The following is a 27,219-nucleotide window of genomic DNA, read 5'->3' as shown; positions in this document are numbered from 1 at the left end:
ATGTCGTGGAAGCTTAAGCAGCTAGATACATAGGCAGTGTCAGTCTCACCCAATTCATTGTGGGACATTTGCCAACATTGTGAATTAGGCCAACTCTATTGGCTTGGGCACTGCACCTTTACTTAGTAAGTAAAATCTACACTGCTTGTTGCACTCATAATACCTTGTACCTGTCTGTCTGTCTCTCACTCGTTTGCTCACTCCATTTGCTATAGCGCCTTGTGCATATCTGCTTATGTGCCTGGCATATCAGGAATTAGTAACGCTTCTTAGACAGACAGGTGTTGCCATCCTTGTTGGTGGAGGTGGCCAGTCTAGTATTCACAACAAGATGGCCAACAAGCTAGTACCTCCAGCTTTTTTCAGACACTGCAAGTTGATTGCATAGAAAAACAAACGCTTAGTCAACTACGCTTTTTTTTTTTTTTTTTTTTTTTTTTTTTTTTTGAGATGTAGTCTCACTCTATCGCCCAGGCTGGAGTACAGTGGTGCGATCTCGGCTCACTGCAACCTCCGCCTCCCAGGTTCACGCCATTCTCCTGCCTCAGCCTCCCGAGTAGCTGGGACTACAGGCGCCCACCACCACACCTGGCTAATTTTTTTTTGTATTTTTAGTAGAGACAGGGTTTCACTGTGTTAGCCAGGATGGTCTCAATCTCCTGACCTCGTGATCTGCCCGCCTCAGCCTCCCAAAGTGCTGGGATTACAGGCGTGAGCCACCGCACCCAGCAAACTATGCTTTTTTTTTTTAAATAAAAATATAATTATACTAAAAAGAATTCAGTAAGTACACTAAATTTTAATTACTAATTATTATGTAGTTTAGAAATGCCCAAATGCAAATTAAGTATCTTCCTGACTAAACTAACTTCCTATATTTTTTCCCCTATGCTAATGGAAGGAGAAACTCTCACTTATATTTTGGGCATAGAAAAGCTTGTACATCATCCGTTACACACCAGGGACCTCTGAGGCATCAGAGCGGCTGGAGGTGGGGGTAGGGAACCACTAGGAGCTTTAACCTTCAGCAGAAGGCAACTTGTGTATCTTAATCTCTGAAAAATTGAGTGCAATTTAGTATTACAGGACTAGGCCTTTGGAGTTCAGGACAAGGAAGTGAATGGTCCCAATACACTCTGCACATGTTTAGGCTTCATTTAGACTGTTACATTCAGTTGTGAACACCACATTTTAAAAGGACATCGACATACAAAAACACATGTAGAGCAAGACTGACACGTTGCTGGGGGATCAAAAAAGGTGTTATAGGATGATGAAAGGAACTGAAGAAGTTTGCTTTGGAAAGGAAGGCTTAGAGAGGGTCTGAGCACTGTTTTCAAATATTTGAAGGGCTGTCATGTTGTAAGATGAATTAGATTTACTTGGTGCAGCTCCAAAGACCTGACTCATCACCATGGTGGTTAGAAGTTAGTTCAAGACAGATTTGAGGCTCAAGAGGAAGAACTTTCCAAAAAGTAGAGAGGATTACAAATTGACCGGAAGGCAGTGAACTCCCTGTTATTGCAAGAATTCTGACTTCACAGCCAAAGGGAGGTCTTACCAGGGTGACCCCTGGCTCTCAAAGCATATCTTCTGCCTGACTGTACTGCCTGCAAAGTGCACCGATGCTTCTTTTCCTAAGGGGCAACTCACTTATGTCCCCTTGTGACTTTCTTTACTTTGATTCTGAAGCTGATGAGAGAACTCAAGAAGCAGAAATGCAGGGCAGGCCTTCCTTTGAATGGCCTTTTTCCAATTAGTAAAATGTTTCCCTGGTGACTCGTTGACTTTCTTCTCCCACCTGATTCCCTTCATTTTGAATTCATTCTTTGGGAAAAGCGTCTAGGCATTAAATTGTTTCAGATTTTACATTATCTACCTTACAGGTCCCTTGGTATATTCAGAACCTGACATTTTCCAAAGAGCTCAGAATTCTTCATCCAAATATTTTAATGCAGCTTAAACAGAACCATGTTTCCTTCATTCAGCAAACATTTATTGCATGTTTGCATTTTAAACAGAAATGGAAATGTGTCACACCACCCTACCTCCTAGACCCTGCCCCTTTCAGTCTCTGGATTAGGGTTGGAGAGAGGGTCATGGCACAAAGACCTGACTCATCACCATGGTGGTTAGAAGTTAGTTCAAGACAGATTTGAGGCTCAAGGGTGAGATTAGGACCAAGGACACTCCGAGATGCTGCAGGCCAATGGGCAGGCACCCAGCACACTCTGCAGGGCCTAGAGCTGCTGCCATGGCAGCTCTGCCAAGGGCCAGGCTGGGCCACCCTTCCAAGCTTCATAGCCAAGGAGGTGCCATCTGCTCCCTAGAATCCACAGACATTGTGTTTTTGTGGAAATCTCTCCTCCCTCCCTGCCACCCGCCCCAGCACCTCAGCCTTCTGCAAAGCCCCAGTGGAATGCAGAAGCAGAGGTCACCTGCTTCCCTCCCCATCTCCAGCCTGGTCATGCCTGACCTGCTTCTCCAGGGAATGAATCTTGCAGCCATCTTCTACCCTGCCCCATCCTCCACAGCCCTCTCTTTTCAAGGGCCTTGGTGTGGCCTTCCCAGTGAAGCTTATCTCCTCTCATCCATCACTTCCCTTTGGACCCAGAGAAGGTGCAATCCCCTGTCCGCTCTCAGGAGACCCTGGTCTCACACATCTAATTCCATCACATCCTCAACCTCATCCCTCTTTGCTATCCTGGAAAAGAGCCACAGCAGCTTCACCGCAGCCCTTGCTGACTTTTCCCAACTGCCAGTGCACCCTTTATCACCTCCCTAACCCCCAACAGTTCTCTTCTTCCTGCATTGGATGGGCCTTGGGTTGGACTTCAATTGGAACTATGGTTAATGGTATCAGGAGCGTAGGGTTACTGGTGTCACTACTGAAATTTTCTTCTCTCTGGTTCAACCTCTGCCTGACTTCTGGCATACAGAGTGCTGTCCACTCAGGCTGAGAAGTGAGGGCGGACATGGAGGCCTGGCCATGTTTGGAGAGATGGAGGCAGATGTGGATAAAAATACAGAGCTGACTGAAATTAGAGATAAAGCCTGCCTTCCTCAATGTTTCTGCCATTGGAGTTTCTGGCCCATATGACTGATGTAACCTCACCCACTCTTGCATCATATTAATGGCAGCAATAATCATGACCATAACTATTTCTTTTTTTATTTTTAGTTTTTAATTTATTTACTGGAGACAGAGTCTTGCTTTGTTCCCCAGGCTGGGGTGCAATGGCACAGTCATAGCTCACTGTAACCTCAAACTTTTGGGCTCAAACAATCCTCCTGCCTCAGCCTTCCAAAGCTCTGGGATTAACAGTTGTGAGCCACCACCCTGGCCTATTCCTATTTTTCTTTTTCTTTTTTTTTTTGAAATGGAGTCTCGCTCTGTCGCCCAGGCTGGAGTGCAGTAGCACGATCTCGGCTCACTGCAACATCCACCTCCCTGGTTCAAGCGATCCTCCTGCCTCAGCCTCCCGAGTAGCTGAGATTACAGGCATGCACCACCAAGCCTGGCTAATTTTTGTATTTTTAGTAGAGGCGGGGTTTCGCCATGTTTGCCAGGCTGGTCTCAAACTCCTGACTTCAAGTGATCCATCCGCCTCGGCCCCCCCACCCCAAGTACTGGGATTACAGAAATGAGCCACCATGCCCGTCTGCCTATTCCTATTTTTAACACTGGTTATTGCATACCTGCTCTGGCCCAGACACTGTGCTTAGCTCTTTACATATATGATGTTAATCAATGAAACAGTTGACACATTATATAGAATTCCCTCTCCCCAGTAGAATTTTCTGTTACTTTCTCACCAATATGTTGCATCCCCTACTTCAAAATCCCAGGTCCATTCTAATTTCTTCCAAGAAACCAACCAACCCCAGTCTTTCTTTATCCCCTTGGCACTCGTGTACTTGGACAGACATTTAATTGACAATAAGAGCCTGGTGCAGTGGCTCACACCTGTAATTCCAGCACTTTGAGAGGCCGAGGTGGGCAGATCTCGAGCTCAGGAGTTCGACATGGCAAAACCCCATCTCTACAAAAAATATGAAAATCAGCTAGGCGTGGTAGCTTGAGCCTGTAGTCCCAGCTACTTGAGAGGCTGAGGTGGGAGGATCACTTAAGCTCAGGAAATCAAGGCTGTAGTGAGCCTTGATCATACCACTGTGCTCCAGCCTGAGTGACACAGTGAGACCCAGTGTCAAAAAAAAAAAAAAAGAGAGAGACAGTAGTACATGGCAATTGTCCCCATCATACCAAGCACCCCCAGGGGCCAGGATGAGGCCTCCTGCTTTCTCTAACGACACTCCACCGTGCACTATCCCCAGCATTCACCTGAGGGGCCTGAGATACAAAAGAGCTCAGCACTGCCTAAATAGCTTAGAAAAAGCTGAGCAGAAGCAGCAAACACCTCACAACCCTAGACTGTAAAACAGATCCCAGCCTTGGGGGACATCTTTTCACCCATGATGGAAGCCGGACCCAGAGAGGAGAGGAGATCTACTCCAGGCTATACAGTGAGTTAATGGCAAAATTGAGCCCAGAGTCCCGGCCATCTAGGCATTGAAAAAAGTGAAAACTGGAGAGAGAGAAAGACAAATCTCAGTGGCACTGGAGACTCTCAGGGTTCCATGGCCCAGCCCTTCAATTTCCCCTCCTGCCTGCACAGCCCTCCCCTCCCCCTCCTGCCAAGCTGCCAAAGTCTCCATTTAGCTGGAGACAGCGGGCGGATGGGTGGGCGGGCCAGCTCCCAGAGCCTAGGGTAATTGCCTATAATGAAAGCTCCCACAGCCTTTGTTCCTGGGAGCAACTGTACGGTTGAGGTTGTGCTCAGAGGTCTGTGTGCACTTGGGAGCTGGTGCCCAGAGACCTCACCCTTCCTTCCTGCTACCACAACGGGCCCAGCAAGAGACCTGTCCTCCCGGGAGTCACTGTGATTGCAGCTGAGCCTACTCCTCCTTCTTTCCTGACCTACCAGCTGCCTGGACTACGAGCAAGCCCAAAGCCTGTGTGCCCCCTGAGCTACCAGGAATCAGTGACTTCAGCTTCAGAGGGAGCTCTTCCCTGTGTATATGTACATGGCTGTACATACATGCTCATCCTGAGGGCAAGGATCCTGGCAAGACAAAGGACCCAAGGCCTGGAGTTGCTAGGGTATCCCTCTGCCCTATAAGTGATAACGTTCCTGGGAAATGGGTAGATTGTAGAATGTCAAGGGGTGACAAGCATCGGGCATCCCAGTATCCTCTGGGGCTCCCTGCCTGGCGCAGCTTTGCACAGAAGGCCTGCTGCCTGCTGGAGGGCAGGCATGTGCACATACCCATCAGGGAGGGGCTGGCCCTGAGTGGTGCAGGGCACTATCAGAGAAGAAGAACCAAGTTCTAAGAGGGTTTTCTTAGCCCCATGGAGGGGCTTAGAGACCAGGACATCTCTACCATGAGTGACTACCCTTTCTTGGTCCCACAGGTTGCAAACTGACCAGAAACCTGGCCCCCTCTCCCAGGGCAGCTGGCCCCTTGATGGCTATGCTGAGCCCCTCCATGAGACTGAGGAGAGCTTCTCCTGCATGGGTAAGTGATCTGGGAGAGACTTCCTCCTAGGGTCGGGAGGCCACTGTGCTAGAGCTGTCTACATGGAAGAAGAAGTGACCTAGGCTGGATGGGTCCATCTCTTGACAAGGAGACATCAACCTGTGAATTGCACTTTGAGTTTTCATCATGCTTGACTCAACCCAGGGTTGGTCCATCAAACCCAGGAGCCCTTTAGGGGCAGCATAGGGAAGTGGCCAGGGAATGCCCAGGCTATGGGAGTCACTGCATGTGTGTGTCATGTGAGAAGTCATGACACAAAGGTAACAAGCTGGGAGTGAGAGCCAGGTTCTGAGTGGTGCCCAGGTTGAAAAATGAAGGTGCTGGAATTAGGGAGGCAGGCCAGAGCCATCTGGCTTGCTGCCTGACAACACTTCCCCTTCCAGGACCACTTTTAACAGGCCACTCCCACACATGTCCCCTTCCCTGTGTCATCCTGTAGTCATGAGATATCACCTGAGGCTCAGGCATGTGAGATTCACCAGGAAGATCCCTAAATTTCAAATACAGCAATATTCCATAAGGGCAGAGACACTGACAGTCTCAGGTGCATCTTCAGGTGCTCAGTGTCTCTGAATAAATGAATGATGCAGGGATGAGTGAGTGTCTTGGGTACCATAGGTCAGGCCCTAAGTGGGTCAGATTCAAAACTCAGCAGCACTTATGGACGTGTGCTGATTTTCCTACAACATTAAAAAAGTATCTAGAGGATGGCTATGATTCACACCAGGGGTACATGAGGCTGCACACTGCAGGGAACCAGGTCAATCCTTTACTTTCCCAGACAAAGGGAAACTTGCCTCAACAAAGTAATAAATTTCCTTTTCACAAACCTGAGATTGTCCAGAGGGTTTGTCTCCCAGCTTTGTCTTGGTGCCCTGCTCCAGCGGGCCAAGCTGGGGCTTAGAACACAGCCTGACCCTGAGATCACTGGACGGGATGGTATACTGCTTGTCTTCTCTGTGCCCTGCTGGGCAGGTGGCCAGATATCCCTTCTTGGCCTGGGAGCTGGGACCTTTTGAGCCCTTTCTAGGCCTGGTCTATAGCAGTGATCTTGGAGCCACTGCAACCCTAAAAACAGAGCAGCAACACTCATTCTTCCATGACAAGCCTTGTGGAGGAGGGTTATGGGTTAAGGACTCAACATTTGCAAAGCAAGCCATCTCCTTCCACAATAAGTATACATGCAAGAGAACCAGGGCATGGCAGGGGACAAAAGGAAACCAAATTTCTCTGGCACCGAAAAGCCATCAGAATTAGAATGTGGTAACCAGGAAACTATGTGGAGCTCTATTTTTACATTTGCAGTTTTGTTAGTGTAATGGCTTCCTCATGTGGATGCCACATTGTTAGAGCCTAATCATCTCCATGCACCTAACCCAGCGCTCGTTCACGATTATTATCCGATGAGTTGATGAGAGGTCTTTTACTTTTAACGTCTGTTGCAGACTAGCATTAGGAATCCCCCAGGCTTGTCAGCTGGAAGACCACCCTCACCGGTTAGATGTGAAACTGTCTGCTAGATCACGGTTGGGTACCTTTGGGGGGACAGAGTGCCGGGGAACCTTTGGAGGAGGGTTTTACCAGAAAAGTGAGAAACACTGGCTTTCTCCAAGGCTCCTAGGGAAGAGGAGCAGGGTTCACTGCACTGCCTCTGCTCTGGTGCTAGCTAGTTGTCATGGTGACCCATCTCTGCCGAGGATACGCCGAGCTCTTTGATGGGTTGGATGGGGAGAGAGATTTCGGATTTGCCTGCCTTGTGGAAGAGACTGCGCTCTTCTGAGCTTGAAGAAAACAGAGAAGAGAGGAAGAGAGGAGGCAACTGAAGGATTTCATTTTATGCCTTGCCCTCTCACTCCCAAAGTCACTTGGGGCATGACATGACTCATTCATTCATGTATTCTTTCATTCAATCTACAAACCATCAGTGAGTGTCTGCCTTGTGCTGAACACTGTGCTTGATACTGGGGTAAAAGACAAATAAGACTTTGACCTGCCTTCAAGACGTTCACAGCCCAGGGATTCACTCCAGTGAGACTTATCTAGAGAATGTGTTGGGATCCCAGAAGCTGTGCCCAGTGACCTGCCCCTATAGGGGTTGACAAGGCAGCCAGTCAGTCCTGCCTCCCTCGCTAGGCCCCATGGCATGAGGAGGGCACTGAGCTTATTATCCCATTTATAGAAGGAGAATTGGGTGCTTTGGAGAGTACTCCATCAAATACTTATACAATTCACAGAATCCAGCGTAGTTATTTCACAGTTATTGATCATGTTATTTCCATATCAATTTGTAGATGGCTGGGGGTTTGGGGGCTTTTTTTCAAGCTCATGTATCTTCCCTTCCTGACCATGAACTCATCTTGCCCCCCCATCACCTAGCACAGTGCCTGGTGGTCAGGGTTTGGTGAAGGTATGATTTGAATGAATGAGTAAGGAATCCAATGTAAGTGGTTGTAGAGCTCTAAAATTTGTCCTCTATCAGCCTGTTTCTTCTCTACCAGCTGAGAAAGACCAACCAGTCTTTCTCTGCTCCTTTCCCAATGTGCTTCTCTCTGTCCTCCAAGCTCACTGAATGGGTTTGGGGGGTGAGTGCAGAGTCTTTGAGGGGAGCAGAAGAAGGCCAAAGAGCTTTCTTAGCCTTGTGCCACTTTCTTAATCTGCCTGGACTCTGGGCATAGAGTCCAAACAAGGCTTTCTAGTATTTATATAGCAGGAGGAGAATTTCCCATGATGACTTGCCTCCAACCTGGGGCACTGGGGATGTTCTTCATATATCCTGAAGGCCATCCACCAGCAGCTGCTCCTTCTGCCTCTGCCCTGGGGCAAGTGTGGAAATGCCCAGCCCACTGATGTTTGTACATGTGCCCTGACCCTCCCTGGCCCATCTGATTCTGTTGGTGACAGCTCAGCGCTGGTCCCATCTGCTCACTCTCCCTTTGGTTGCAGTCAGCACTGGGTAGTGTATAGACCACCATCAGATCTTAATTTGGACAGCCAAGAGAAGCCAAGGCTGACGTTACCGCGTGCCCACATGTGTGAGGCTGTGTGCAGGAGGACTGGGAAAGGTTGCCCCAAGGCTTATGCAGATTCTTTAATGACTTCCACTTTGTGGCATGTTTGAATGAGCACTAAGTGGACCCACAATGAAGGGATCTTTTTCTCATCATAGCACGTGTCATCAGGAAAAAGCCAGAGCCTCCTCCCTGCCTCCTTCTCACACGAGGGTTGATATATAGAGAGAATGGGTGGGGCAGTGTGGAGTTTGGCCTCATACTAGGGCTGTTTTGCTTTTCTTCCTCTTTCTTCTCCCTCGTTGAGCTGGCTCCATCTTTAAGCCACAGTGAAGTTTTTCATGCCTTATGGATTTGAAATAGAGCAGGGATAGAGTCTTCATTCTAAGAGAACTTGCAAAGCTAGTGTGCCTGGGGCAGGAGCAAGGAATGGTAACTACTCTCTGGGAGAGGAGTCTGTTCTGGGGGTTTCAAACCAAATCCAAGTATTCCTGGACTACAAATGACTTGCATCAAAGAACATAGGAAGTCAAAGCTCTAACAAACTTTATAGATCTCCCAAATTTGGCCTCCTTTTCAATGAGGGAGAGATGAGACTCAGAGAAGAGAAGTGACTTGCTCAGGACTGCATAGGAAGTTAGCAGGTGAACTAAACCAGGACCACTGCTTTATGACTCCTTAAACACTAAAAAGAACTAAATGGTAATAATGACTATCACTTATTGAATACCCTACTATGTGCGGGGCATAGTGCCAAGTGCTTTACATAAAGTCCTTCATGAATACCTTATACAATCCTTTGAAGGTGTTATTATTACTCTGTGTTATGCATAGGAAACTCAGGCTCAGAAGGGTTATATAAAACCTGTCTGAGGACATCCAGCTAGGAGGCTGTTGCCAGGATTCCATCCCAGGCTTGTCAAAAGGCCACACTCTTCTCTTACTCCCTGCCTTCCCAACTGCCGCCAGTACTCACTCAGTCGCACACTGTCCAAGCTCAACTCAGTCTCCCTTAGCCTCTGCCAAGCAATGAGGAAGGAAATGGGATCAGTGAGCCACAGTCCCTGCTCACATCTCCCTCAATCTGAGCAGGTCCCAGGATGCCACTGGCATCCCTGTCACTCCAAACCTATGTCATTTCATGCTGAGTTCACACCGCTGTGTTCTTTGCCCTCTGGGGACCTCCAGGCCAAGATGAGCCTTATGTCCCAGCCATCTGTGGAGAGAAGACATGCAGACAATTGACTAGAAAGTAGAAAAAGTTCAGGGGCAGATGATATTAGCCGTGTTCTCAGAGCTTGAGCAGGTTGGTGCTGTTGTCGGGCAGAGATGGCTTGGGAGTGCGAGGGTCTCTGGAGACCCTGTTGGATAAACAAAGCAGCAATCTAGGACCTGGTAGGCTTCCAGGAACTGGGACGGGAGGTCATAATAGCACTTGTAGCAGCAGCCGACACTTACCGTGGCTTACTGTGAACCAGGCATTGTTATAAGCACCTTTAATCCTTCTAACAACTGCATGAGGTTTGGAATCTAACTCCCTACTTGCCTTGTATCACAGCTTCCTCACTTGCTAGTGTGCAGCCTTGGGGAACTTATTTAGTCTCTCTGTGCCCCTGTGTCCTTGGTTGTAACCAGGGATGATAACAGTGCTTTCCTCATAGGGTTTTGTGAGAATTAAATGCATGGATATTGGTAAAGCGCTTAGAAGAATGGCTGATACATAAGAACTGCTCATTACGTGTTTGGTGTTATTTGTTATTGAGGCAAGTGATGTTATTATCACACCCACTTTGCAGATGAGGAAACTGGGATAGACAGGTTAAGTGGCTTGCCCAAGGTGGTCTAGCCAGGATTTGAACCCATGCAGCTGGTCTTCAGAGGTCATGGTCTTAACCATACGTTCCATGACCTCACTGGAGGGGAAGATGACTCAAATCTGGGAGTTCTCCCAGGGAGGCCAGGAGAAGCAGTGGGATCACGAGCCTGGCTCTGGGAGGGGCCATGAAGGAAGAGGCCAGATAAGTAAGGTCATCCAAGGTACCTGCTGGAGGGGTTTGAAATAGAAACTGTAGGAGTCTGGAAGCTATTTCTTTAGAGGAGTACAGGGGCAGGGAGGAGATTGACTTTTCAAGACAATATTTGGCTGGGAAGGGGATTTATCTCAAGGCAGTGGATTTGACCCAATGTTAGCCATTTCAGTGGAGTGGCAAGAATAGCAGAAGCTGGTCAGCTTGGAGCCTCTTTTCCCCGTGGCTACCTTGGACTCAGGCCCTCCCACTCTAAAAGGTGTGTGAGTGATTCTACGTGGTTTTTGCAACTATGAGTGCTCCACATATAGTACAAATCCCTTGCTCTCCAGATCCTGATTGTGGTCCCAGAAATCAAGAAATCTTGGCAAGACCCAGCTTCCCTGTTTCTTGCTGCACCAAGAAAACCAGGACCTCTGCATTGCCCAACTCCAGAGGAAATTCATATCCATTTGACAATTTTTGTTTTGTTTTGTTTTGTTTTTTGTTTTTTTGAGACAGAGTCTTGCTCTGTCACCCAGGCTGGAGTGCAGCGGCACGATCTCAGCTCACTGCAAGCTCCGCCTCCTGGGTTGATGCCATTCTCCTACCTAACCCTCCCAAGTAGCTGGGACTACAGACGTCCACCACCACACCTGGCTATTTTTTTTTTATTTTTTATTTTTAGTAGAGACGGGGTTTCACTGCGTTAGCCAGGATGGTCTCAATCTCCTGACCTCGCGATCCGCCTGCCTCAGCCTCCCAAAGTGCCAGGATTACAGGCGTGAGCCATTGCACCCGACCCATTTGCCGATTTTTTATAAAGCACTTACTGTGTTCCAGGTATTATTCTAGAAGCTTGGAATACATTTGTGGACAAAATAGGCAAAGACTTCTGCACTTGTGGGCCCTTTATGATGTAGCCTAGAGCTGTGCAGTGTACAACCTGTGCAGCTGTACATGATCTACATGGTGGCCCTGGAGAAGCCCCAGCTCTGGAATATGTCTCCCACCCTAAGGAGCAGGAGCAGAGCTTTGGCCTCATGACATTCCTGGGACTATAAGCAACAGCAGTCTGTGGGCCACCCCCCTTCGCCCTGAGTGCTTGAATAAATGAGGAAGGTGATAAACTTTCCCCTGTAGTTTTCCTAGAGAATTACCCCCTATACCCAATACCTACCTGTCCTGGACTTGGCAGCCTCTTAGCAGATTTTTAGAGACTCCACTCTCCAACCTGCAGCGATCTGCTTCAGCTCCTCCTAGGAAATCCTAACCCCTTGTTTAGTTCTCCATGTGTCTATGAGCCATGGAAAGGTTCTGGGAAAAAGGACACTGAAGGAGAGGTGGCCTGGTTGACAGGAATCTCTCCAGCTCAGACTGCTCCATACAGCTTTAGAGGTTGTTATCCAGGGAGCTGTGGAGCAGTTACAAGTTTCAGCTGTGGGAGGTGGAACTATTTGCTAAACTTCCAGCACTGCTGCTCCCTGCTTCTCTGGCCAGTCCAGGTAAGCCTCACCTCCAGTGCAGCTCTGAAGATCTGGCCCCTCAGATCTTTGCCCCATGCCTGGGCAAAGATTGGCCAGCCCTCCTTATAACTCTGAACTATGGTCTCCCTGGGAAGGCCCAGGGCAGACAGAGAGCCTGCAGAGGGGGCTTTATCTCAAGAAGTGCTGGCTCCATGCCAGTCTTGGCCAAGGCTGAAGTCTCCCTCCAGCACCACTGAATGGGCAGAAACTGGAACACACCGTCCCAAGCCCCCCCAAACCCCTTTGTAAGAGGATTAGGGTCCCCTGGTGAGAGACTTCCCTCCCCACTATAAGGCTGCGGGCAGGCTTACACAGAAGGAGCTCTGGAGAGAGGCAGTTGAAGAGAGTGAGGTGACACAGACACAATAGCCAGAGAGATTAAGTGCTGAGAATTACCCCAGCCACAATATTCATCCTTTAAAAGGGCGGAAGGAATGAAAAACTTGCCTTCCTGGGTGGTGGGAGTCCCATGCTTCAGAGGGAGCTGAAGATAATTAAAGGTCAGGACATAGGAAGGTTCAGCAAGTGTGGAGTCATCCACGTGAGACCAGATGAGCCCAGGGAGGAGGGGAGAGCGGAGAAATGCTCAGTTGTCCCTTCTCTCAAGAAAATCCTTCCAGGAGAAGGAAATGAGAGTGTCCTGCGGTGTGAATGACTGAGGTCAGATAAATAAGAGAACTTCCTGGCAGGAGGAAAGCTCAGCCCCAGTGGAAGTGGAAGGAGAGCAGCCTGAGGTTCATATAAACACTGGCACAGTCCAGGGGCAAAAGCTGACCTCATGAGCTCACAGCATCCTTCCTGCTGAAGAATCTGAGGTTGCATGCAGGCAGGAGGGAGCACAGAGGTGGCAAGCCCCTTGTGATGACATCAGGCCCTGTGAAAGGCAACGTTCTCATCATGGCATTGGAACTCCCACCTATCACACCAATGAATACTCTTAACATTTGCAGAGCAATTTTTATATGCCAAGTAATTGCCAGTGATTATTCTATTAAAATTCATTGAAATATGAGTCCATGGCATTCCTCTGTTAGGTTTAATATCTCATTCAAAAACCTAACAAAACTCTAATAAAGCACAGAAGTGCCAACTGAGAAAATGAGTGCAGCCACAAAATGGGAATATCTTTCTCTCTAGGGTAGTAAGAAGGCCAGGTTTCTTTAAACCATCTGTCCCAGCTGGTTCAGACTAAGATGGGTAAAAGCTTCTCATTGCTTTCACAGTTGTCTTTACTTTTTTAGAGTCAGGAATCTCTTTAAGAATTTGACTGATATTACAATATATCCCCCCAGATAAATGGACATATTCACAGTATTTGGCTTATGTTTGATGGCTGGTACTGTGGACCTCCAGAATCCAGTCTGTGAACATAGATTAAGAAGTTCTGTTCTAGGGTAGTGATGTCATCACTGTGTTGACAAGGTCACCACAGGTTTGGGCCTTGTGCTTTTCCTCATCAGGTTTTTGGGTTTGTGTGGCCCACAGTGAATTAAGAGGATTTATTACAGAGTAAGATTATCTCCAAGGTCCCTCTTAGTGTTGTGATTTAATGACCTTAAAACAACCAATTCTTCATGGACAGGTCAAATTAAACTCTAGATTTGCCCATCCCGAAGGACACATGCTCACACAAGGAGTTTGCTTGTCCCCATCCAACACATGGGCACAGCCACAGGCACACACCCTACCCTCTCCTTCCTTTGCCTGCCTAGAGTTTTCCCTCACCGGCCTGCAGTTGCCATGACAACGCATCTGGGTGGGTCATGGTCTGAGGGCGATGTACCTGGGTGGTGCAGAGTTCTGCTGAGGCCCAGTGTGCAATATCCACACCAGTGGTGTGTATGGGACAGTTGCCATGGCAACATACAGGAAAAGCACATGTGGGAAACATCTGGACTTCTTATCCTGGGCTCTTTATTAGCCTGAGGAGCACAGGGATCTGATTTTAAATGAGTACAGTTTCAGACAGAGTACCCTAGATTAGGTGTTCTTCTGCCTTTCCCTACTAGAAGCCCCTGAGCAGAGGGAGCAGAGATTCTCTAGCTCCTCCCCCCACCCAATTTCTTAGATGACCAGCTGTATATGTTCTCCTAAGGCCACATAGCAAATCAAGAAGACAACCCAGAACCCCCAAGACTTGACATTAGGGAAGTCCTCAGAAGATCCTGACTTGTTGGGACTGTCAGGTCCACTAAAAGTGGACCAAGACCCCAGGACATAGGTCATGGGGCTGAGCTATGAAGCGACTGGTGTTGCTACAGACCACCAGCTCTGTCTGAAGGATTCTCCTCTGCCACATTCTCACTCCCAGGATTCTGTGGGGCAGTCTTAATGTGACTGCAGTCCTAGATCATGCAGACTTCAGGTGCAGCAGGTGTCTGGGTTACAGGAGCTCCTCAGCAGGACAGGCAGGAGAGTCAGGGCCCTCCTTCCCATTCTTCACTCACCCTTCTAATACCCAGTCCCCATTTCTCTGCCAGGATCCCAGACTTTCCTGCTGTGGGGTTCTATATGTCTTGGAATCACATGCAGTTATTATATTAAGCAAGTCTCTAGAAATAGCTGCATGGTAATAGCATGAAGTTATGGGAAGATGTGGAACACACACAGACCTATATTCAAATTCTGATTCCACCAGCAGCCTGCTGTGTGGTCTTGGGCAAGTGTATGTCTCTGTAAAATGAAGATAATGATAGCCCCTGCTTCAAAGGCTTTTATGAAATGATGAACATTACATGTCTAAGAGGGTCCCTGGCAATAGGAGGTGCTTAGTAACTGTAAGATCCCCTGTCTTTCAGTTCAGCAAGGATCAGTGAGCCCTTACTAACTAACCTATGTAGGGCACTTAACAATTCAGCTGGCAGGAGAGGATATCTCCCTGGGATATAAGTAGGCAGAATGTGGGTACCCAGCCCCTGACTATAATCAGTGGGTAGGAAAGGCAGAGCAGTGTGCGATGGGGTAGTCAGAAGGCCTCCTGGAGGAGGTGGCTCTGAAGCTGGGCCTTGAGGGGAGAATTGGATTTGAATTCATATAACAGAAGGCATTCAGGAAAAGGGCAGAGCAAAGCAAAGGTGCAGGGGTGGGGTCAGGCCTGGAGCAGGGGCATTTAGAGGAAAGCATTAGAGGTCAAGGTTGTCAGCAGGTGAAGCCAGAGTGGGGAAGGGCTTGAGTACTGCGTGTTGGCCAGCACTGGCCTCTAAGGCAGCCAGATAGCAGAGGCCAGGGGACTGTCCTTTCCTGGGAGGCCAGCGAGGTCATCAGGTCAGAGATATGCTTCTCTGCAGGACATCATGGAGTTCTGGCTTTGAAAGAAGGAAGGTCTCAATGCTTGGAGATCTGGACCCCACTCCCCAAGGAGGGGAAGGAGAAACCCCGTGCCTTGTTGTGCACTGCCAGGGCTCCTCTGCTGAGAAACCAGTCACGAGAAATAGAAGTCCTGTGTTCTAGCCTGGGGGCTGGGACACTTGGGAGAAGCAAGTGTCCAGCCCTGAGAAGAAGCAGCCCAGCCCTGAGTCAGACCTCCCTAGCCCCCTGACTTTCTAGCTGAGAAACCCTTGGCTGAAGGAGGGGCCAGTTTTTTGGATTCCAGCCCCTATCCTCCCCTCCCAGGTCTGGAACAGGCCCTCCCAAGAGCCTTCAACCAGTTTCCACTCCCTCCAGGGCTACACAGCCCCGAGAACCCTGCCTCTGAAGGGAGAGCCTGTGCCCCATCTCCATCCCAGCTTGGGGGGCCCCGGCCTCCAGCTGGGGACATGGGCTTCAGGCTCTGGTCTTGTTTACTTGTGTGACTAGAGGTGACTTGTTTTCCTTCTAAGGGACCTCATTTCTGCCCCTGTCCTTTCACACGGTGGGCAGGCTCATCCCTGCTCTACCCTTGCCCTGTTGGTGTAGAAATTTGTGTCCAGGCAGCTGTGAGCTCCAAGGAATGTGAGTTGTAGCTTAGAATTTCTCGGCATTCCCACCCTTCTGGAAGCTCCCCCGAGACGGTTGAGCTAGAGGGCAGACCGAGGCCCATGACCTCTGGCTCCACTCCCAGCCTCTAGTTTTCTCTGCCTCATTTTCCCCAATAGACAGGAAGACAATAAATCTCTCTCTGGAGCCCACACACCTGATCTGTAGCCCAGAGGAAAAATCCCCAACCACTGAACTCAGGGAGTCTTCTGGGGCCAGAGAGGGTGAGCCGGGGACCTGCAGTGTCCACAGAAATATCTCAACTACCAATGCCCTGGAGAAGCAAAGGCAGTGGCTGGGCTAATGGACCAATCTAGGAAGTCTTCCTGGATGAGGTCCTGGAGGTGTGAGCCACTCAGAGCATCCATATTGGACCACTGTGTCTAGTGTCTCCTTTTTTTTCAGCAAGTGGGAGTGGGGGATGGGGCTGAAGTCCCAGCTGGGATTACTGCCTGGGCTGTGAGGATACCTTGCCCACTTTTCCCCCTGTCTCCCAGAGGTGTGGTGAAACTATCCCCATGCCTCTGGACAGAGCAGAGATTTAGGGGCAGAAGAGGGTCTCAGCCCTGAATGCCCCAAGGTCATTCCTCTGAAGAACTGGAGCTTCCTTCAAAGGAGCAAGGCAAGGGTCTACTGGCCTCACTCTGGCCCAGGGCTTCAGGGAAGGGAGAAAAGATGCTGCTGGGCCACCATCCCAGAAGCTTGGCTTCCATTCCACACACCAGCTGCACTGTGTCTTGCCACGGGGTATTAAGAGGTCACTGCTGTTTACAATTCCCTACACATCTGTTCCAAGTCACGCATTCATTCATTTAATCAATCGTCATTCACCAAATATTTTTGAGAGCCCACTATGTGCACAGAGCTGGGATGGGTTTTGAGAAAAAGTTCAACTGAAGATGAATCCTTGGGAAACACCAATGGGTGAATGACGAATGAAGCCCTGAACATTAGGAAATGATTAAAGTGGCTGCAGTGAACTGCGTGGGGAGAGTCAGGGAAGGCGGCCTAGAGGAGGCGGATTTGGCCTCAAGCGGGGCTGGGGAGAAGAGAGGACTCTAATTCTACCTCCAAAACCAGCTCCTTCTGAAGCCTTCCCATTTTGCTTGATGGCAACTCTAATCTTAGAGCTGTCCAGGCCCAAATCCTTGGGGGACATTCTTGGTTCCTCTCTTTCCCACACACCCACATTTGGCCAATAGCAAATTCTAACAGCTTCAAAATATATGCAGAGCCTGACTACTTCTCACTACCACCACAGTCACCGCCCAGTTCCAAGCCACGATCATCTCTCACTTGGGTGACTGCAACTGCTTCTGCCCTTGAGCCCAGCAATTTGCTCCCCAAATAGCAGCCAAAGTGGCCTTTTCAAGAGGGAAGCCAGGTCATGTCACTCTCTGCTCCCAGCCTACCAAGGCTCCCATCTCACTGGAAGTAAAGCTTCGGGTTGCTTAAGAAGTCCCATGTTTTGGGTGCTCAAAAAGTGCCTGCTGATAGCTGGAATGACATGAGGGAATGACATGGTGGAGAAAAGGACAAAAAGAAGTGGGGAACAATGGCTAGAGGGCTTTCCACAAAGGCAGGGGTGTTGGCATCTGCTAGGCAGGTGATGAGGAGACCTTATGGTCGGCATCTAAGCAGAGAAAACGTATAGAAAATGCTTGTCACTGAGTTGGGCAGTGACAACTCCATGCTGGTCCAGAGTGAGCGGGCTAGGCTTGAAGAGCCATGTGGCTGGGTTCCCAGCCCTTGCTCTCCAGATCCTGACTATGGTCCTAGAAATCAAGAAAAACCTCCCCTGCTCTGCCCTTAACCCTGGAGGAAGCCAAGTATGGGCTCATGTGCCCCCTTCTCCCTCCTGCAAATCTCCCCTTCTCCCAAGGTCACCTTCCTTCATTCCTTCCCTCCCTCCTTTCTTTCTTTCTCTTTCTTTTTCTTCCCTTCCTTCCTTTCGCTCTCTCTTTTTCTCTTTCTTCCCTTTATTCCCTTCCTTCCCTCTCTTTCTTTCTCTTCCTTCCTTCCTCCTTCCTTCCCTTCCTTCTCTTCCTTCCCTTTTCTTTCTTTCCTTACTTCCTCCCTCCCTCCCTCCCTCCTTCCTTCCTTTCGTCTCTTTCTTTCTTCCCTTTCTTCTCTCTTTCTTTCTTTCCTTCTTTTTCTTTCTCTCTCCCCTTCCTTCCTTCCTTCCTTCCCTCCTTTCTTCCTTTCTTCCTTTCTTTCTCGGAGTCTTGGTCTGTCGCCCAGGCTGGAGTGCAGTGGCGCGATCTCGGCTCACTGCAGGCTCCGCCTCCCGGGTTCACGCCATTCTCCTGCCTCAGCCTCCCAAGTAGCTGGGACTACAGGCGCCCGCCACACCACACCCAGCTAATTTTTTGTTTGTTTGTTTGTTTGTTTGTTTTAGTAGAGGCGGGGTTTCACCGTGTTAGCCAGAATGGTCTCAATCTCCTGACCTCGTGATTCACCCACCTCAGCCTCCCAAAGTGCTGGGATTACAGGTGTGAGCCACCGCGCCCGGCCTTTCTTTCTTTCTTTCTTTCTTTCTTTCTTTCTTTCTTTCTTTCTTTCTTTCTTTCTTTCTTTCTTTCTTTCTTTCCTTTCTTCCTTCCTTTCTTCCTTCCTCTTTCTTCCCTTCCTTCCCTCTTTCTTTCTTCCTTCCTCCCTTCCTTCCACCTTCCTTCCCTTCCCTTTTCCTTCCTTCCTTCCTTCCTCCCTCGCTCCTTCCTTCCCTTCCTTCCCTCCCTCTCTTTCTTCCCTTTCTTCTTTCTCTTTCTTTCTTTCTTCCCTTCCTTCCCTTCCTTCCTTTCTTCCCTCCCTCCCTCCCTCCTTCTTTTCTTTTCTTTCTCGGAGTCTTGGTCTGTCGCCCAAGCTGGAGTGCAGTGGCGCCATCTCGGCTCACTGCAGGCTCCACCTCCCGGATTCACACCATTCTCCTGCCTCAGCCTCCCAAGTAGCTGGGACTACAGGCGCCCGCCACCACGCCTAGCTAATTTTTTGTTTGTTTGTTTGTTTGTTTTAGTAGAGAAGGGGTTTCACCGTGTTAGCCAGGATGGTTTCAATCTCCTGACCTCGTGATCCGCCTGCCTCGGCCTCCCAAAGTGCTGGGATTACAGGTGTGAGCCACCGTGCCTGGCCTCTTTCTCTCTCTTTCTTTCTTTCTTTCTCTTTCTTTCTTTTTCTTTCTTCCTTCCTTCCTTCCCTTCCTTCCTTCCTCTCTCTCTTTCTTCCCTTTCTTCCCTTCCTTCTCTTTCTTCCTTCCTTCCTCCTTCCTTCCCTTCCTTCTCTTCCTTCCCTTCCCTTTTCTTTCTTTCTTTCCTTCCTTCCTCCCTCCTTCCTTCCCTCCCTCTCTTTCTTTCTTTCTTTCTTTCTTCCCTTCCTTCTCTTTCTTTTTCTTTCTTTCTTCCCTTCTCTCTCTTCTTTCTTTCTTTTTCTTTCTTTCTTTCTCCTCTCCCTTCCCTTCCCTTCCCTTCCCTCCTTCCTTCTTTCTCTTTTTTTTCTTTTTTTTTGAGACAGGGTCTCACTCTGTGGCACAGTAGTGCAACCTCAGCTCAGCGCAACCTCCGCCTCCCAGGCTTAAGTGATTCTCCTCCCAAGTAGCTGGAATTACAGGCATGTGCCACTATCGCCCAGCTAATTTTTGTATTTTTAATAGGGACAGGGTTCCACCATGTTGGCCAGGCTAGTCTCGAACTCCTGACCTCAAATGATCCACCTGCCTCAGCCTCCCAAAGTGCTGGGATTACAGGCATGAGCCACCAAGCCAGGCCCCAAGGTCACCTTTCAAGGTCAATGAGCTGCGGACAGCCTTCCCACCCTCTCCTCTCTTTGGTTCTCCCTGACCCCCAGTTCTCCTAACACAGTCCCAACTGACAGATTCCCCAGACCCCCCACAGACACCTGGGTTACATCCGTTTCTAATCACAGGGGTGTGAGAATGTGAAATCACACAGCATGCGTCTCCTTGGCTGTATGCCTACATCTTCATTCCTCAAATTGCTTTAAGTTATCTGTCAACAGATGTGGTCAAATCACTCATCCTATCACCATTCCAGAAACTACCAATGACTTTGGAAAGAGAGGAGTGGGGTGATGAGCTGGTCTTTTGGTGTGCTGAGGATTGGGGACTTTCATGTTCCAAACCAGCCTCTTTCTGCACCTCCCCTTTAGAAACTTGGTTACTGACATCACCAGCACCCACTGCCTGCCCAGCCAGGCCTCTCCCTCTTCACATAACCTCTTCATTGATCATTGATGGTAGAATCTCTCTTCAGAGGACAATTTGAAGCGTGTCATTCTAGAGAAGGGGTAAATGGCCGAGTGGGAGGGGCTCAGGGCTGGGTTTGGAGATAATGTGACAGGGCAGGTCCTTCTCTTTTTAGGAATCACTCGAGGAACCATTCTGCACATACTGGTTTTATCGACTGATGCTGGAATGGCTGTTGCCACGGCAGCAGAGTGCTCCCACTGCAGTAGAGGATAGTGAGAAACTCATGGAATGTGAAAAGAATCAAAAAAGAGCCAGATAGAGGCAGAGGTCACATTAGGGAGTGTCAGAAACTTCCTGGATGCCAAGATGGCTATTTAAAGGGACCACCACCTGGCCATAGCAAGACCCTTTAAAGAATGACAGTGCACAGAGACTGGCACTCAAGGGGATTGGCACTGAATTAACCCATGAGATGTGCATAGAAGGTGTCTTCCATTTTATAAACTGACAGGTGACATTTCGTACAGGACAGAGTGTGGAGCACTAGGTTTAGGTGGTAGGGAGGAGGCTTCTCTTATTGACAACACTTTTTTCTCTTCTCAAAAGAAGCAGAATTTCAGGAGCCATTTATTGAAGGAAGGGAAAGGACTTGGGATTTGGGGAATAGGATATCCCATGAGAGCATGAGACAACGTACAGAGGAACAAAGAGGAATAAAGACGGGGGAAGGGACCAGGCCAAAACACCAGATCAAATGAGACAGCAAGATAACCAGGAAGGAAGGAAGGAAGATCTGGCCCTGGGGAGGGGGCATAAGGTGACAAGCAAATGCAAGTGGACAGAGCAACAAATGGAATCATGTTTTGCAGCAGTTCTAAAGAATTTGAGAGCCCATTACTGGGTATATACCCAAAGGATTATAAATCATGCTGCTATAAAGACACATGCACACGTATGTTTATAGCGGCACTATTCACAATAGCAAAGACTTGGAACCAACCCAAATGTCCAACAACAATAGACTGGATTAAGAAAATGTGGCACATATACACCATGGAATACTATGCAGCCATAAAAAATGATGAGTTCATGTCCTTTGTAGGGACATGGATGAAACTGGAAACCATCATTCTCAGCAAACTATCGCAAGGACAAAAAACCAAACACCGCATGTTCTCACTCACAGGTGGGAATTGAACAATGAGAACACATGGACACAGGAAGGGGAACATCACACACTGGGGACTGTTGTGGGGTGGGGGGAGGGGGGAGGGATAGCATTAGGAGATATACCTAATGCTAAATGACCAGTTAATGGGTGCAGCACACCAACATGGCACATGTATACATATGTAACAAACCTGCACGTTGTGCACATGTACCCTAAAACTTAAAGTATAATAATAATAAAATAAAAGAATTTGAGAGGGACTAACCTACAGACATGGGTGTCAGAGATGAGGGACCAAATTAAACCACAGGAGAGGGCATCAGGTTTTGCTCACAGCAGAATACACTGGGTGGAATGTGTCACAGTGAAAATATACACAGTGAAAATAAGCTTTCTCAGCCAGGATGGTAGCCAGTGAATTTCCCTTTGTCTGCTAAGGAGAAGATGAATTTACATGCAGAAAGAGGATATAGAGACAGCAAGTAAGAACAACTGTAACCTGGTAAGTCAGAGAATGGGTGTTGTCGGATTCTCAAATTGCTATTTTTAGGAAAGGTGTGGTTCTCATGTGATTGAATTAGGGGCATCTTGTATAAATTAGAGAATGACCAATGAGTAAGGATGAGGATTGTAGAAGTGATGGCTTGTGACTTCATTACAAGTACCCTGAAGGATGGGGTAGGAAGAGCATGGTCATGTTTACTCAAAGATTTGGCACCAAAGATGGGGCTTGATCCCTTGCTTGAGCTGGGACCTCATGTTTGGACATAAGCATGGGTACTTCGTGTGTGCCCAGAAAAGAAAGTCCCATGATTGGCCTCATCCTTTGGGCACTCTCTGTGCCTTGGCCAAGTTCCGGCATGATACCACTCACATTCCTTTAACCAGTTCTTCACTGCTTATCATTTCCTATCTGGAACCACGAACCTTAGTTCCACCCCTGAGATTCCTTATGCTAGACATAAGCCTCTGAAGCCAATCTGCATTGTGCATTGCAGATGGTACAGAATCCTCTTGTAAACCTTTGTACCAACTCTTGTCCTCCACTCCTCTTGTTATTCTTATAATTGGAATATATACACCCATGTCTGTCTACCTGAGATGAATGTGTTGATGTGTGTGACATTGCTTTTTTCACAAGGACAGGATTATTATTTTCCCAAGTCTTGTATTGTCTACCTTGTATTCCCTGCCAGACAGGAAATACAAGAGTCCAGAGTTCCTCGAGGACAGAATCGCCACCTTTTTTCTGTGTCTCCAAGACAGCCCAGAGTCCATGCTTCTTACCAAACACTTCTCTGCTTGAGAACTCTATATTCTCAGTGCCACTTATCCTTTCTGCTATGATCCCTGTCACGGCAGATTTTATGGCATCTCAATCTGGAAGGCAGAGAGTCCTGAGATAACACCAGAACCCAAGAGTCATGCAGGGTACAAACCCAGCGTACAGTGCTCAGGCCTCCAAATCCATTTAACCAACAGAGCTGCAACACCTGCTCCATGCAAGGTGCTGGGTGACACAGTTCTACACCCGGAGAGATCCTGCACTGGCGGGGGAGACAGATAGAGACACAAATACATTTCACACCAGGCAGCAGGTGATGATTAGTGTTAGGAGAGTGTGTGAACCATGAGACTCACACACAGAGTTCTTCAGATTCTAGGAGAAAGGGAGGAAAGGAGCTAGAGAGATGGAGGTTGGGTTTGGGGTGGGAAGATAATCTGATGGTTAGACATTCTGGCAAAAAGTTCTTAGGGCTTTATAATCCCTAGAGTGTGGCTCCACCTGGGCCTGCCCCTCCTGGAGCAAGCTTTGCTTTCAGAGAATTCCCCTCCACTTTCTCCTGAGAGCCTTTTGCTCAGGCAACCTGGCCGTGACTTGGGAGGCCATTTGAGGATGGGCAGTGTCCCCTCTACTGAGGTACAGTCCTAGGCAAACTGCAGACTACTCCATCTGGCTCTTGTTCCCCCTCCACCTCATCCCTGTCCCCTGGGTCCAGTTAGGAGGAAAGGAAGAAGGGCTTGGGAAACATCTTTTAAAAGCACTCTGCTGCTCTGCTGTAACTCTGGCAGGCAAGGGACCCAGTGCAAAGCCTCCTCTTGATTCCCTAGGTTTGACACAGGCCTTTACAGTTCCAAAGCCCTTCTACCTGTGAAGCTGGTATTATAACCATTATAAAAGAAAACAGAACCAGAGGGGTTCAATGACTTTGACAAGGTCACGTTGTTAATTGGAATAGAAACCCAGTTGCCTGATCTCAAGAGTTACTCCTTCCCCTACAAAGCCCTCAGCCCCCTCCCCAGTCAACCCTAGGCCCCTTCTCTCCAAGCCACCCGTGTCCTACCCCCATCCCCTACCTCCTGGGCTCAGGAGGGCAACCTTGAGCCTCAGACACTGAAGTAGGGTGGGACTGGGAGTTTCCTGGGGGAAAACCAAAGACGGTTTGGGGTTGGGGGAGGGGAACGAGCACCCTGGACACCATTCCTCCACCCCTCTCCCGACATCTCTCTCAGGCCCACGGGCCCACTTTCCCTCCCGCATTCTGAGCCGCCCTCCCTCCGTCTCTTTTACCTGCACCTCCACACCTCCTCAACAGATCTTTATCCTGGACACGGCAGGGGGTCCCCGTGCCCTCCGAGAATCCAAGAACCCGCCCCGCTTCTACGCGGAAAGCTGGGAGAAAAACTGGTCCGATCCTTTATTTCCCCCCTACCCCCCACTCATCCGCCCCTGGAGCTCCGCTCGCAGATACCTCCCCCTCCCGAGCCAGAAATAGACACACTCTCTCTCCCCCACCTCCCTCCCCGTGCGCACACTCGCTCCCCTCCTCCTGTTTGCTCCCCGCCTTCCCCTTCCCTCCTTCCTCTGCTCGGAGCTGCAGCCTGCAGCCTCGACTCGGGCTGGCTGGCTGGCTGAGTGCGGCCGGGGCGCTGCCCGGCAGTGCGGTGTCCACGGGACTGACAGGCAGGCAGGCCGCGGGCTGGGATCCGGACACCAAAGCACCGCTGGGCGCCGGAGGAGCCGCGGGGCTTCCATCCTTCCTTTGACTGATTTTTAAATTTTAATTTGTATTTTCCCCGCCGCCCCGCCCCTTTTCCTCCGACCCCGCCCTATCGCTCCCCGGCTTCCCTGCTCTTTCCTTTTTCCTGGCTTCCTTCCTCGCGTTTCTTTCCCCTGCGCCCTCGGCTTGCCTCCCTCCCTCCTCCCTCGCTCCCTCCCCCTTCTCTCCCCTTCTTCCTCGGTTTCTTCCGTCCTCTCTCTCCCCCTCCTCCTCCCCCGCCTCCTCCTCCTGCGCTCCCGCCCCCTGCCCCCTCCCCCCGTGCCTGCAGACGCGCGGATCGTCCATGCGCTCCTCGCGGGCAGAATGCTGGGCAGCAGCGTCAAGAGCGTGCAGCCCGAGGTGGAGCTGAGCAGCGGCGGCGGCGACGAGGGCGCGGACGAACCGCGGGGCGCCGGCAGGAAGGCGGCGGCGGCGGACGGCAGAGGCATGCTGCCCAAGCGCGCCAAGGCGCCCGGCGGCGGCGGCGGCATGGCCAAGGCCAGCGCGGCTGAGCTGAAGGTCTTCAAGTCCGGCAGCGTGGACAGCCGTGTCCCCGGCGGGCCGCCCGCCTCCAACCTGCGCAAGCAGAAGTCACTCACCAACCTCTCTTTTCTCACGGACTCCGAGAAAAAGCTACAGCTTTATGAGCCCGAATGGAGCGACGATATGGCCAAGGCGCCCAAAGGCTTAGGCAAGGTGGGGTCCAAGGGCCGTGAAGCTCCGCTGATGTCCAAGACGCTGTCCAAGTCGGAGCACTCGCTCTTCCAGGCCAAGGGCAGCCCGGCGGGCGGCGCCAAGACCCCCCTGGCTCCGCTCGCGCCCAGCCTGGGAAAGCCGAGCCGGATCCCTCGAGGACCCTATGCGGAGGTCAAGCCGCTCAGCAAGGCGCCTGAAGCGGCCGTGAGCGAAGATGGCAAATCGGACGACGAGCTGCTCTCCAGCAAGGCCAAGGCGCAAAAGAGCTCTGGGCCCGTCCCCTCCGCCAAGGGCCAGGAGGAGCGCGCCTTCCTCAAGGTGGACCCCGAGCTGGTGGTGACCGTGCTGGGAGACCTGGAGCAGCTGCTCTTCAGCCAGATGCTGGGTAAGTCCTGCCGCCCCGCCCCGCCCCGCCCCTGGCTTTCTCCTAACCAGCTGCTGGGGAAGGTGTGGGGAAAGCGAAGCCCCCTCACCTTGCGCCTTCCCGGAGGGCCCTCCTGTTCACGATCAGGCTGTGATGGGCATTGCGCCCAGATGTGCTGAGCTGGCCCACCTCCAGATGCGCATGGCTCAAGTGTACCTTCTTAAAGACATTACAGGCGGGAACCCGGGCTCGACTCTGGCCTGCCCGAGGTGAGGCTGGACAATGGGGTGGGGGGTGGGGAGGGGGTTACAGGCTCTCAGAAATAGAGCCAGAATCCCAATATGGCAAAACCTGGGACTGGTGGAAACCTCCGTTGTGGTGTGGCCTGCGCTTGACAGGAGCATCCCGCATTGCAAGGGGAGCGTCCAGCGAGAGCCCGGATCTAGAGGACAGATGTGGGAGAGCAGATGTGAGGGCTGATTGGCCCCGGAACACAGCTGAGGCTCCACTTCCTCTGTGGATCCCGAGTGGGAGCGCAAGTCGGATTTCCCCGCGGTGTGAGGATTCTGGCTAAGAGAAGCGTCTAGGGCCGGGGGCGGGCGGGCTGCCAGCTGCTCGCATCTGGGCGCATGTCCTATACCTCAGCCCCGGCTCTGGCCCCAACCCCTACACCCGCAGGTCTTTTAGGGCATGTGGAAAGCTCTGGGTGTTAGCGCCGAGACTCCTGTTTGACCGGGAAGCCTTTGCCCTGTGGCTAATGGAAGCCGAGCAGGCGGGAAGGGAGGAACAAAGCTTGCTCGAGTGGAGGAAGCGCGCAGAGCTGTTCCATTGTTCTCCGTGCCTGAAGAGTCTATGCAAAAAAACCCGAAGCGGGCCCCGGAACTGCTCTTTCTCTCCCCGGAGAGCCCCTGCCCTCAGAGAGGAATAGATCTGGGGTGTGCCGGACGCCAGGCGGCCATGCCTTGGGAACTGGCACGGGCCCTGTTGGGGCCACGGAACAAGGACGGTGGGGCCTGGTTCCCAGGCGAGCTGCTTTGGCTGCGCGGACTTGTTGCGGTGGCTGGGATGTGGGTCCTCTGGCGCCGAGGGACCCGAGCTTCCTGGGTATCCGGCAGGCTACCCGCCCGCTGGGGGCTGGGAAGGGGCGTGCCAATGCGCGTGTGAAGGGGCGGGGCCGAGTGACGGGCTTGGCGGGTGGGGAACATGCAAGAGCTCGCCGGGCGGCCCTGGAGAATGCGAAGCCGGAGGAGACCGGTTCGGCCTGCTGCAGTCTTCCTATGAACCCTCGACTCCTGTGTGGGCTAGGATGAGGGTCCTCTGACAGGGGCAAGGATTTGGGCCTTTGGAGAACCGATCCTTACGCAGGAGGCCGCAAATGGGCTTTGCAGAGGCAATCAGGAGACTGGACAAGGGCAAAAGAAGAGCAGTCTTTTCCCTTGGGAGCCCCTCCTGAAGGTGGGGATGGCTGGGTGGGTGCAGAAGCTGACCAGGCAGCCCCACTCTGCAAAGGGAATATGCCACCCGGTCCTCGGTGTGGGGCTGAGCCTGTCAAAGGCCCTGCCTCAGTGAATGGGGCAAGAGAGACAATAAGGGAAAAAATTAATAAATTTTTGGCAGGCACCAAGGAGGGATATGGACAAAATGCAACTGGCCC

The 27,219-nt window shown here is 50.6% G+C and overlaps 1 protein-coding gene across 9 annotated transcripts in view; it reads left to right on the top strand.

Moving 5' to 3' along the window:
* The window catches only part of NAV1 (neuron navigator 1), a 288,832-nt gene that overhangs the window by 85,469 nt on the left and 176,144 nt on the right, over nucleotides 1-27,219 (top strand). For 6 of the 9 annotated variants that reach the window (XM_055368049.2, XM_055368047.2, XM_063709692.1 and 3 more), the window contains 2 exons: nucleotides 5,474-5,577; nucleotides 24,795-25,586. In XM_055368049.2, the coding sequence (XP_055224024.2) occupies nucleotides 5,474-5,577; nucleotides 24,795-25,586 (896 nt within the window). The remainder of the gene's footprint in view (nucleotides 1-5,473; nucleotides 5,578-24,794; nucleotides 25,587-27,219) is intronic. The other 3 variants (XM_063709696.1, XM_055368055.2, XM_063709699.1) reach the window with 1 other exon arrangement.

This window comes from Gorilla gorilla, chromosome 1 (assembly GCF_029281585.2).
Source record: "Gorilla gorilla gorilla isolate KB3781 chromosome 1, NHGRI_mGorGor1-v2.1_pri, whole genome shotgun sequence".
In the NCBI taxonomy this organism is placed as follows: Eukaryota; Metazoa; Chordata; class Mammalia; order Primates; family Hominidae; genus Gorilla; species Gorilla gorilla.
Note: the sequence above shows the minus strand (reverse complement) of the source record. Positions and strands in the feature narration are given on the sequence as shown.